General features: G+C 50.9%; 1 protein-coding gene across 2 annotated transcripts in view; it reads right to left on the bottom strand.

Moving 5' to 3' along the window:
• Positions 1–2,060: 2,060 nt before the first annotated feature.
• The window catches only part of ARMH3 (armadillo like helical domain containing 3), a 165,167-nt gene continuing 154,590 nt past the window's right edge, over positions 2,061–12,637 (bottom strand). The window contains exons 25-27 of one of the 2 annotated variants that reach the window (XM_038758264.1): positions 8,590–8,706; positions 4,405–4,684; positions 2,213–2,282 (exon numbers count right to left, since the gene is read on the bottom strand). In XM_038758264.1, coding sequence (XP_038614192.1) covers positions 4,592–4,684; positions 8,590–8,706 — 210 coding nt within the window. In that variant the 3' untranslated portion in view covers positions 2,213–2,282; positions 4,405–4,591. Of the gene's footprint in view, positions 2,283–4,404; positions 4,685–8,589; positions 8,707–12,637 lie in introns of both variants that reach the window. The other variant, XM_038758263.1, reaches the window with a different exon arrangement.

Here is a 12,637-nt window from a genome sequence, read left to right as displayed (position 1 = left end):
CGGATCATTTCATTTATTCAATTGGCTTCAATTTCTGCCCACTTTATTCAATTAGCCCTGGAGGAGCTGGAGGGCCTGGGGGCAAGTGTGGTGATCATCCCACGTCATCCCCCGGGCCTGGAATGCCCTCCCTCTGCCCATCCGCCAAGCTAGCTCTCTTCCTCCCTTCAAGGCCCTACTGAGAGCTCACCTCCTCCAGGAGGCCTTCCCAGACTGAGCCCCTTCCTTCCTCTCCCCCTCGTCCCCCTCTCCGTCCCCCCCCATCTTACCTCCTTCCCTTCCCCACAGCACCTGTATATATGTATATGTTTGTACATATTTATTACTCCATTTATTTATTTTACTTGTACATATCTATCCTATTTATTTTATTTTGTTAGTATGTTTGGTTTTGTTCTCTGTCTCCCCCTTTTAGACTGTGAGCCCACTGTCGGGTAGGGACTGTCTCTATATGTTGCCAATCTGTACTTCCCAAGCGCTTAGTACAGTGCTCTGCACATAGTAAGCGCTCAATATATACAATTGATGATGATGATGATGATTACTCTATTTATTTATTTTACTTGTAAATATCTATTCTATTTATTTTATTTTGTTAGTATGTTTGGTTTTGTTCTCTGTCTCCCCCTTTTAGACTGTGAGCCCACTGTTGGGTAGGGACTGTCTCTATATGTTGCCAACTTGTACTTCCCAAGCACTTAATACAGTGCTCTGCACTTAGTAAGCGCTCAATAAATACGATTGATGATGATGATGATGAGGGAAATTATAAGGGGAGAAACGACATGGCCTACTAGAGCATGGGCCTGAGAGTCAGAAGGACCTGCGCTCTAATCTCGAGCCTGCCAATTGTTTGGTGTGTAACCTTGGGCAAGTCATTTCTAGACTGTGAGCCCACTGTTGGGTAGGGACCGTCTCTAGATGTTGCCAACTTGGACTTCCCAAGCGCTTAGTACAGTGCTCTGCGCACAGTAAGTGCTCAATAAATACAATTGATTGATTGATTTAACTTCTCTGTGCTTCAGTTTCCTCAACTGTAAAATGGGGATACCTGTTCTCCCAGCTACTTAAATTGTGAGCCCCATGTGGGACTTGGACTGACCTAATTATTCGTACCTACCTCAGTGCTTAGAACCGTGTTTGACACCCAGTAAGCGCTTAATACCACAAAATAAGGAGTGGAAGCAGGAAAGGATGGGGATGGGCCCACCCAACTCAGGGTTTAGTTTCAACCCCAATCAACCCAGAGTGGAGCTTCCCACCCTCCCCTTCACCTGTGTGGCTCAATGAGAAGAGCCCGGGCTTGGGAGTCAGAGGTCATGGGTTCTAATCCCGGCTCTGCCACTTGTCAGCTGTGTGACTTTGGGCGTGACAACTTCTCTGAGCCTGTTACCTCAACTGTTAAATGGGGATTAAGACTGTGAGCCCCACATGGGACAACCTGACTACCTTATACCCCATCAGCGCTTTGAACAGTGCTTGGAACATAGTAAGCGCTTAACAAATGCTATTATTATTATTATTATTATTATTATTATTATTATTATTATTATCATCATCCCTGGGAGCACCTGCTGCTGGCTCCTACTGCCCCCTAGTGGTGATAGGCTCCCAGGACAGGTCAGGGAGCTCAATGGGAGCAGAACTTAATCTGATTTGGATCTTCAGGTGTCTTCAGCGCTTAGTACAGTGCTTTGCACTTAGTAAGCGCTTAATAAATGCCATTATTATTATTATTATTATTATTATTATTATTATTAAATGGCACAATCTCCCGAGGGAGACAAGGGTCTTCCCGATTCTTCAACCTAACCAATTTACCCTGACCACCCCACTCCCGTGCCCTGTCCCACCCAGCCCTCCAGGAACCACAATGTTCTGGACAGTTTCCCTCCAACCAGGATCTTGCCTCTCTCCTGCCTGGGGATCTTGAATGAATGACCAGGTTAGACAGAGAGCAGAGACCTGGGGAATTTCCAAGTCACAGAACCTCAGTTGTTGCCTTTGAAAAATGAACCGTGTATGTATGAGGGTACAAAACTGATACCAAAGAGACATTCGACCATAAAAATCAATTTTTAATAACACCAGACATTCACCGTAGGGTCAATCTCTCCCCTATGGGATTTGATAGCTATTCTTGAAATGACTTGTCCTCCCCCACATTGTAGTTAAAACTGGCAATCCACTCCCTCTCCACACCCGGGGCCATCCTGATTGCAGACTCCTCCGCTGCCGGCTCCCTGCAGAGGCTTGGTCTGAGTGACAGCCCTTAGCATTGCCTGGAAGATTGGCAGAGACACAGGGGAATTCCTTTTATGCTTAGTTCAGTGCTCTGCATACAAGTGCTCAATAAATACTATTAATTGATTGATTGATCTATTTCTGATTAGATGGGCAAAATCTGCCCCATGACCAGGCCCAAATCCTGCCTGCCTCGTGGGACCAGGAGAGGCAGTGCTGGGACTGAGAGGAGGGTGATGATGGTGGTGAGTGAAAGGTAGGGGTGTGGGGTGTGTGTGTGTGTGTGTGTGTGTGTGAGAGATGGTCCTTTACCAGGCACTGAGGATGTCCCCCCTCCCCACCTCTGGAAACCCAATGACCCACCCTGCCACGCTTCTGCTCTTCCATTCCAGTCTCCAGTGCTCTCAAGGATCCAGCTCCCAGACAAGGTGGCTGCCCTGTCTCAGGAGGGGAGGAAGAGCAAGGTGGAGGAAGGGAGGCCTGGGTCCTCTGAGGTCAGCTCTCCCCATCTCCTCTGGGATATAATGGGAGGCCCGGCTGGAGTAGTGGGCCACAAGCTGATGGACAGGTGATGGGTGATGGCAGCAGAGAGGGAGAAGTCCAAGTTCAGCAGCAGAGAAGACCACCAGCCTCATTGGGGAAAGGATGGTCCCAGGATCAAAGCTGCTCCTGGCTTTGGGAAGGGACCACCATTGCCCCTTGAGGGGATTCGGCTGGTGGAAGGCCAAGGGGAAAGTCGCCCGGTGGGGACCCCTGATCTCTCAGCTGCACTGACACAGGGGGAGCAGACTTGCACTAAGGCAAAGAGAGCTTGGATTCCCCAGTTCTCCCGAATGCTGCAGCCCTCCCATTTCACTTCTCACCCCCAGCTGCCCGGACCAGTCCTGCAGCCCACCCAGATTCTGGGAGCCAGGCAGCTTGAGTGGTGCTGCTTTCCCCACCTGAAGAGCAGAGGCAGAACAGAAGGCTCAGAGTGGTGGCCCAGGCCCCAGGGCCGGGCAGGGGTCTCTCAGTGCAGACTGAGCACCCTCAAGGACAGGGCTGCATTCCTGACGTGCTCCCAAGAGCAGTTGAGAACCGATGAGCCGGAGGGGCAGACCCTTCCGGATGAGTCCAGCCACCGTGGTGCTGGACCGTCAGATCCAGCCGAGTGCAAGTTCCGGGGGCCCCTGGCCCCAAGTACTCCCTGCCACTGCCGCACACCCCTCACACCCCATCAGCCTTGCTGCTCCCGGGGGCAACTCTCACCCGAGCTGGATGCGGAGAGCAGACGGGTGTGGGAGTGAAAACCTGGCCTGTTTGCTGGCGCAGAAGGCGCTGCCTTGGGGAGTTGAAGGGACAAAAAAAACCCCAGCAGGAGTTTGGGTCCTGAGTTTAGGCTGGCAGGAGGGGCTCTGCCGTCAGGGGAGGCAGGGCCTGGAGCCTGAGCTGGTCAGAGGGTGAGGGGCAGGACTAGGGGATGTGGAGAGAGACGTGGGTGGCACCTAGATGGCTCCAGGAAATATGTCAATGTTTATTTCATATTCACAGCTTCCAGACATTGGCTTTAAAAGAGATATTTTTAAAAGAAGCAGGAAGGAAAATAGTAGATGTATCACACTTAGGGGCAGGAGTGGCTGGGGGACGGGGAGAGGAACTTTCGGCCGAGTTTCACACTCTGGTGACCCTCCCTGGCCTGGGAACTTCGGGAGGCTGCCCCAGAGAGAACCCGGCGGTGCCCAGGCAGCGGGCAGAGATGACACCGACTCCCTCCCTGCCATCTTGGCCACTGGCACCACTTAGGTCGGGGGCTGGTCCCGCACTTCCTTCTCCCCAATGACCCTTCCAGTAGGAGAAAGTGAGGAGAGCCAGGTCCAAGAGTCTCTCTGGATGCTGCTCCTGGCTTTGGGAGGGGACCACCATTGCCCCTTGAGGGGATTTGGCTGGTGGAAGGCCAAGGGGAAAGTCGCCCTGTGCAGATTGTCTCCCCCATTTCAGTTCACCTGCCACTGCCCGGCCAGGCTCACACGGACAAAAACAAAGTAAAAATCCCAGCAGTTCCTGCTCTGAGAACTACGATTCCAGCCTCCTACAGCAAGCCACCCCACCTCCCCAGGGCCCCTCCACTCTACGCCCCCCTCAAACTAGTGAAACACATGCCCCCACCCCCACCCCACCCACCATTCGAGTCCACTTCGCCTGGAGGAAAATGTGTGTGTCCGTGTGTGCTTCCATCCTTGGGCTGTCCTCCAGGAAGGCCCTGCCTGCCCCAGCCTAAGGTGCTTTCAGGAAGGACGGTGGGGTCAGTTCCAAGAATGTGGATTGAGCACAGCATGAGGGTTTGTGTCCGTGATCAGGAGATGTGGCTTCAGGAGATGGTGGAGAATTCCTTCAGTAGGACCTCTTGGCTTAAAGTATTGAAGGCCAGGTTCCTGCGCACATTAATGCTGATGGATCGGACCTGCAAGGCCAAGAGGAAGGGGAGATGGGGGAGAGATTCAGATGGGGAGAGTGACAGAGATAGCGAGGCGAGAGTCAGATGGGGTGAGAGACAAAGACAGCAAGGGGAGAGAGATTTAGAGAGAAGAGAGAGAAACGGGGATAAGGATAAAGAGAGAGGGAGGGAGAGAGATACAAAGTTATGCTTGAGAGACAGCAGAGAAGAAGCTGCATCAGGAGTAGCGGCACAGCAAATTCTGGTTCATGGAAAGTTCAACTCTCATGTAATTAACCTGGAGAACTTGATATCTTAGGAGACAACCAATGCCAACCGCTCAAAGGGAAAAAGGGAAAAAAGGGAGAAACCCCATTGTCTATGTCCATGATGTAGCTCTGGGCCTAGGACGATTCCCGGGTGGGGTGAACAGGAGTGGAGAGCCCTGGGGTGGGAGAAGTGGAGAGGTGGAGTAAGGAGAGAAAGGCCCCAGAAGCAGGGGCTGGACCAGATGGCCTGGTCGGGAAAACAAGTACCCCCACTCCCCGACCTGCCCCAGTGAGATGCCTAGCCTCAATTTCCCATTCGGTCAAAGATGAGGGGAGGACAGGGCCTGGTGTGATTAGAGGTCAAGGAGCCACCCTGTTGTCCCTGAAGGACCCTAATGTCCGTTTCAGCTTGTTACCCTAGAGGCCAGAGCTGTCACTGGTGGCAGCAGGGGCCTCAGAGACTGAGGAGCGTTTCATTTTATTTATTCTATTCCCACTGCTCATGAACACTTCTAGACCTACCTCTGCCTTTAGATCGCAAGTTCCTTGTGGGCAGGGAACATACCCTATGTTTCTGTTGTACCTCCTGAGAGCCTACTCAATCAGCGGTATTTATTGAGTGCTTACTGTGGGCAGAGAACTATACTAAGCGCTTAGAAGAGAAGAATACCACAGAGTTGGTAGGCACATTCCCTGCCCACAAGGAGATTACACTCTAGTCCGAGGACCAGCCTTTGACAGGTGCTCGGGAAATGCCTTACTATGGCTGCCCAAGAGCAAAGCTTTGGGGCAGAGTTATATAAGTAGAATACTCAAGAAGGGGCAGAGTCTCATCCTGCAGAGCCCAGTTAGAGAACAACAGTGGCTCCAAGCTTCATAGGGTCCCCAAAAATCTCTCCCCTCTTACACACCCCGACCCAGTTTGAATTGCTTATAACTGAGCTTGGACTCAGATGAACCGGGGCAAAAAAAGCCCTGTTTTCCAAGAACCTGAGAAAACCTGTCTAAAGTGAAGCATTAGAGAGCGTGGTCTAATGAAAAGAGCACTGCACTGGGAGTCAGGGGACCAGGGATCTCAAACCAGCCCTTCTACTGGCCCCCTGTGTGACCTTGGACAGCCTCAGTCTCCTTACCTGAAAAAGAGGGAATGAGGCATCTACTCTCCCTCCCTTCTTAGGGATGGGACTATTTGGAATTATAATCCAGTTCCTTTGTCTTCCAGGCCCATGCTCCTTCTGTTAGGCAACACTGCCTTTTTCCCAAGTCTTAAGAAAAAAAAGTGAAGTCTGGGGAGGAAGAAACGTGATCCCAAAGCAGGTGAAAGGGAGGCAGCCTAGGGCAGGGACCCTCTTCCGTGCTGATCCTAACCCTCCACTACCCCTGTCTGCTTCTCCATTTCTGACCGTGGGGTAGGCGTTTCTGATGGTTGGGAAAGCCATACCCGACTTACTCCTACACGCGTGGAGAAGACCCATCAGAACAGCAGTTTTAAGGCCTTCGTGGGGCCCAAGAGAAATGCAGGTAACAGTAGTCTGGACTTTAACAGTCCAAGGAAATTCAGGGGGCTGGAGTGGTTTCCTGCTGAAGCGGCCAAGGAATAACCCAAGCCTGATGAGAGACTGACAGACTGGGGTCCCAAAAGGGGAGAACTAAGCAAACACAGCTCCGACTCCACAAGGGGCAGTGGGGAACTGAAGCCCAGGAACTCTGACAACTGACCGTGCTCACAATCTGATGGCTTGATTAAAAGAACAAGAAGGAAATGTAAGAAGCAGCAGGCAGCCTGAGCTCATTAGACACGAACTGTGGCCGGATCATCTTTATTCCTTCCTCTGACGGAGAGGGCTATGCCTCGCAGAGAACGGAAAAGTGGACGAGACCATGGCACAGTAGCTCTGCAGCGAGCTGTCTGATCCACTTTGGGGAACCCTCTGCCGGTGGTGAGGCCGGGGGGGTGTTGGGAACACCACAAAATGGGCAGGAGAGTGAAGTCAGAAGTGTAACTCCTTGTGGGATCTGCCCCTCAGTGGAAACTCTCCTTGTCTCTTGGGGGACAAGACTGGAGAACATTTTGACCCCTGGGAAAAATGCAGATGGGAAGGGATCCCTACCCGAACCCTCTAGAGCAACAGAGGAAGAGACCAGAGGGCAAAGTCCCTTGGCAATTGGAGGGTGGAGGGAAAGGGAGTCAAAAATACAGGTGGAAGGCAGAACCATCCCCCTTGCCCTCCAGAAGGCCCGAGGTATGTCAAGAGGGGGGTGGCATTTCCACCCAGTAGAGCCAGGGCTCAGCTGGCCCCAGTTGGACAAGGGTTTCTGGATCCAGGAAGCCAAGTGATCATGCAGAGAGGGCAGGGGAGGGCAGGGGGAGATTGGAGGCCGGGGGTGGGGGAAGACTGCCAGAAAGGAGGGAGTGTGGGGAGGTAGAACTCTGGCAGGGAAAAAGTCCCACTCCCGTTCAGGCTAGAGGAGACACATTGCATACTTTATAGGTTTATCCCGAAGGAACAGGAGAAGAATCAATTACTCTCATTAGCCACTCCAAGGACAGGACAGGAAGTAAAGAGCCAGAGCCGCTGTAGGGACTCTCAGGCTGAACACCGGAAAAAACAGTCCGGTGATTGGCTCCTAGCTGATGGAGAGGTCAGAGGTGGGGATAATTGGAGCCGTATACGTTCAGTTCCATTCCGGTCCCAGGGCTCTCAGCTCTCCCCAGGGCTCTGCAGCCAACTGTGCCCATGAGCACCGGCCTCTTTGGGGCTGGACACAGACCATGACCGTGGCCTGAAGTAGGAGGGGAGCAGAGGGGAGGGGCTGTCCCTCCTTTTGCTCTCAGCATCAGGGGCTCCCCCCGGAGAACACTGCTTAACACCCTTTCACCTCATAAACCAACACAAGGGAAAATCCAGAAACCTTTACCTCTCTCTTCCTAATCCCCTCCCTTTTGGAAGCTGCTACCATTCCTCTTATGACAGGAAAAGCTGGCATTCCCTTGGTGCCAATCTGACATGCCAGGCTGCTCTGGCTCCTGGCAGTGGGGGATAGATGGATGGGACTGAGCTGCAGAGCAGCCTGGGAGGATGGTTGCTGAAGAACACCAGCACTATGTGATGGGAAAGCAGAACAGGGCGAAGAGGAGGCCCCCAGAGCCCAGCTCTTAAATCATAACAGCACAAAGGCTGCTTGGCCAGAATACGATCAAAAGAGAAATAACAATAATAACAACAATAATAATGGTGATAATGCTAGTTGTTAAAAACTTACTTTATGCCAAACACTATATAAGATCAGACATAGTCCCTATCTCACATGGAACTCACAATTTAAGTGGGAAGGAGAGCAAACTGAGGCCCAGAGAAGCTAAGTTACTTGCCCAAAGTCACAAAGCAAGTATAATAATAATAATGATAATAATGGTATTTGTTAAGCATTTACTGTGTACCAGGCACTGTATTAGTAAGAATTGGAACTATAATGAGAACCCAGGGCCCTTGGCTCCCAGGCTCATGCTCTTTCCACTAGGTCACGTTAAGGCACCCTTCCTCCTCAGTCCCATCAGAAGGGGACCAGCATACACTGGCTGTGCTCCTGGGGTCAGGTCTCTCCTTGGGAGGGTGGGAGAGGGTGGACTGGAGTCAGCTGGAGGGAGGTGGCCCCACTCACCAGCTCTTTGAAGAAAGCGGCCTCCTTGTGCTGCTCCGAGTAGCGCTCGTACTGGTCCAGCCCATCCTGAAGCTTCAGGGTCAGTGTGTCATAGTTGGCCCGGACCACTTCCAGAACCTGTGGGGAGAACCGGGTGGCAGCGGTGAGAAACATTGAGATGTGCCCCAAACAATAATAATAATAATGACGGCATTTGTGAAGCGCTTACCATGTGCAAAGCACTGTTCAAAGCGCTGGGTAGGTTACAAGGTGATCAGGTTGTCCCACGGGGGGCTCACAGTCTTAATCCCCATTTTACAGATGAGGAAACTGAGGCAGAGAAGTTATGTGACTTGCCTGGCTCCCTGCCCAGTCCGCCTGCTGACAGACAGCGATGGTTGCTGTTCTGCAAGGTCACTTCCGAACAGTCTGCCAGGGTCTTCAGGCCCGGAGGCAGGCGGGAGTTTCTGCCGCTCAGACCGACCGAGCCCCTAATGCTGTTTGTCAGGTTTACTGGCAAGGAGAAAGAATCCCCCAGTAATAACAGCCATCTACAAATTCAATCAGGCCCTTTCATGCGTATGTGCTGAGCTCGTGTTTGGAATAATAATCCTGGGAGTTCCTGGCTTGGAAATGAATGGTTCAAGCCCAGGAAGAGGAATAATTTACTCCAAGATGGAACTAGCCACTGGGGACCAGGCGGGGTGGAATAATACACATCTCGCCAAGGAAAAAAATATAGGAGAACTCGGCGACTTCCATGAATCAGCGAGCTAGCCGCTTGCCAATTTGAAGCGCCCAAGTCACCAAAGATTAACAATGCGAACACAAACAGCACCACAAGAGGTGAGATTCCTGGCAGAAATATGACCATGTACTCAACCCACATCTTCACCAAAGAGAGGGTACTTGGTAGGTTGTATCTGGTACCCTTCTCGGCTCTCTTGACCACCTGCTCACCAAACTCAGTCCAGGGGGAGGCCTGTCAGGCACCCTGTGCTCCCGGGATAGGAGAAACTTGTACTTCCCAAGTGCTTAGTACAGTGCTCTGCACACAGTAAGCACTCAATAAATACGATTGAATGAATGAGAAACCCGTCCCCTGCTCTGCCAGTGCTGGGCTGGCTTGGCCTCTCCAGCTCCCTTAGCCTGTGGCCTTCCACTCCTCAGTTGGCTGTTCCTTTGTTTTTTGTTTTTAAATTATGGCATTTGTTAAGCCCTTACTATGAGACAGACACTGTATTAAGAGCTAGGGCAGATACAAACTAATCTGGTTGGACACAGTCCATGTCCCAGTATTAATCCCCATTTTACAGATGAGGTAACTGAGGTATAGAGAAGTTAATGCCCAAAGGCACACAGCAGGCAAGTGGTGGAGATGGAATTAGAACCCAGATCTATCAGACTCCGAGACCCGTACTCTAATCACCAGGCCACGCTCCTGGTTATACAGCTCCTCCTAACCACAGTCCCTGCCCTCACCCCACCTGAATCCTGCTCCCATTCCCGGGGGAATGACACACTTCCAGTTTCCTCAGGCCCTCTCCATGGCCAGGCCCCTTTAGTGCAGGGAGACTGTCCACTTCCCTCTCTGGTCTTACCAGAGTGGGAGGATGGGAGAAGGAAGAAGCAGTATCGCCTAGGGGATACAGCACAGGCCTGGGAGTTAAAAGGATCTGGATTTTAATCCTGGATCTGCCACTTGTTTGCTGTGACACCTTGTGCAAGTCACTTAACGTCTCTGTGCCTCAGCTACCCCATCTGCAAAGTGGGGATTAAGACTGTGAATCCCATTTGGGATGTGGACTGTGTCCAACCTGATGAGCTTGTATCTACCCCACTGCTTAGAACAATGACTGACACATAGTAGGCTCTTAAATACTATAAAAAAGAAATAAAAAAGAAGAGGGAAGGGCACAGAAGGTGTGTAGGCAGCGCAGGGCTCGTTACGGGCTTCTAAGCCTCACTCCAGTCCATCACTCAGCAATGAGAAAACTACTGGGAGATTTGTTCAAAGCCATCGGGGAAGAGAAACCAAGCAGGGCTGAGGGAAGGGAAAGAAGTCCCAGGAGCAGCTGCTTCACCCAAACCCCCTTTAATGGAAAGGACTGGAAAAGCACAGCCCTGAAGCCCAACTGATCCGGGAAGGGGGAGAGGTGAGAGAAACCCAATTATAAAACCCTCTCCTCAGTGAATGAGACACACTGGAAATACCCATTTCCTCCAGGGCAGTGTTAAAAAGAAGCCAGGAGACAAGACTCTATAAACATGCGCTCAGCCTGCCCAAGCCGTTAAGGATCGCTGCTTTTAGAGATAAAGAAAAACATCCTTCTTCCTCTGGAAAAAGAGCCCAGAACTGAGAGTTTGGAGAGCTCCTTTAAATCTGGAATGAAGTGCCATCAGTGGAATCCGTGGTGCCGGGCAGATTTCCTAACGAAGGCTAATGAAGGGTGCACTAGGGGCAGCCTGGCATCAATCAATCAAACTTATTGCACTCTTGTTGTGTGCAGAGCCCTGTATTAGGCATTTGAGTACAATCTAATAGAGTTGTTAGGCCCATTCCCTGCCCACAAGGAGTTTACGGTCCAGAGGGGGAGACAGACACTGATTTAAATAAATGTACACAAGTGCTGTGAGGTTGCGTGAGGATGAGATACTTCTACAATAACAATAATAATTGTGGTATCTGTTACGCACTTACTATGTGCCAAGCACTTTTGTAGATACAAGTTAATAGGGTTGGATATAGTCCCTTCCTACAAGGAGCTTACAATCTAGAGGAACACTAAGATTTTTCCCATTTCTGCATTCTCTCTTCTCCCCTCTGCTCTCTGTCACTCGGCCTGTTTGGTGTCTTTCCATCTCCTCTGCACCCCCTAAAAGGCATAAGCTTCCTTCCCCGCTCCACAAAAAAATATAACCTGGTTGCATACCCTGACCCTCACCCATTGAATGTGAATATTAAGTGCACTCTGTTGGATTGTACTCTCCCAAGTGCATAATACAGTGCTCTGCACACAGTAAGTGTTCATTAAATACAAACGATTGATGGGCAGATAAGAAAGAGTTGGGCTATGGATGTCACTGGAGAGGCATGCAGTTGTGTAAATAAATCCACTTCCTTCTATTATAAACTGGATTTTCAGAAGAACTCCATCTTCCTAAATGGGTAACAGAGTCCGTCCTGAAAGGTAGGTAGAAGGGACAGGTTGAATTTGGCCCCTAACAGTGAACCCACCCTGTTATAAGATGAAATTCCCTTCAGGAAGACCACCCTGGGCCTGGTTCAGTAGCAGGAAATATGCGCGCATGCGCGCGCATGCTTGAATCTCCCCTGATATGAATTCCCTGAACAGCTGGAGGCAAAGCACACTAGTTGTTAATGAGAAGTGGAATGAAAACAAAACCTGCACTCAGCACATTCCCTCAGCCCCAGGGTAATGGTCCCCACATAATAATAATAATGATGGCATTTGTTAAGTGCTTACTATGTGCAAAGCACTGTTCTAAGCCCTGGGGAGGATACAAGGTGATCAGGTTGTCCCACGTGGGGCTCACAGTCTTAATCCCCACTTTACAGATGAGGCAACCGTGGCACAGAGAAGTTAAGTGACTTGCCCAAGGTCACACAGCTGACAACTGGCGGATCCAGCATTTGAATCCATGACCTCTGACTCCCAAACCCGTGCTCTTTCCACTGAGCCACGCTGCTTCTCTCCTCTGCACATCCTGTCTGTGGCACTGTGCCTTCACGTCCTAAGACGGCTCCAGGAGTGAGCAGAGCCATCCCTTGCCTGGTCTCCACTTCTTTGTCAATGTGCCACACATAGAAAAGAAAAGAAAGACCCTAATCCATCCACCCTATGCCCCAACCCTGAAAATCAATGTGGCCTACAGGGAAGAGTCAAGCCTGGGGGACCCCTCTTGACTGTCAGCTTATTATGACACCCTGTCAGTAACATGGCTTGGTTTTCGACATCTCAAGCGGCACGGCGGACTCTGCCATCACCTACTTTTTATTGTAAAGTGGGTAGGGAAAGAGAGGAAGGGTTTTTCTGGAAAGCACCAA

This window comes from Tachyglossus aculeatus, chromosome 16 (genome assembly GCF_015852505.1).
Source record: "Tachyglossus aculeatus isolate mTacAcu1 chromosome 16, mTacAcu1.pri, whole genome shotgun sequence".
Lineage (NCBI taxonomy): Eukaryota > Metazoa > Chordata > Mammalia > Monotremata > Tachyglossidae > Tachyglossus > Tachyglossus aculeatus.
This window is presented reverse-complemented; position numbering and strand designations above follow the sequence as displayed.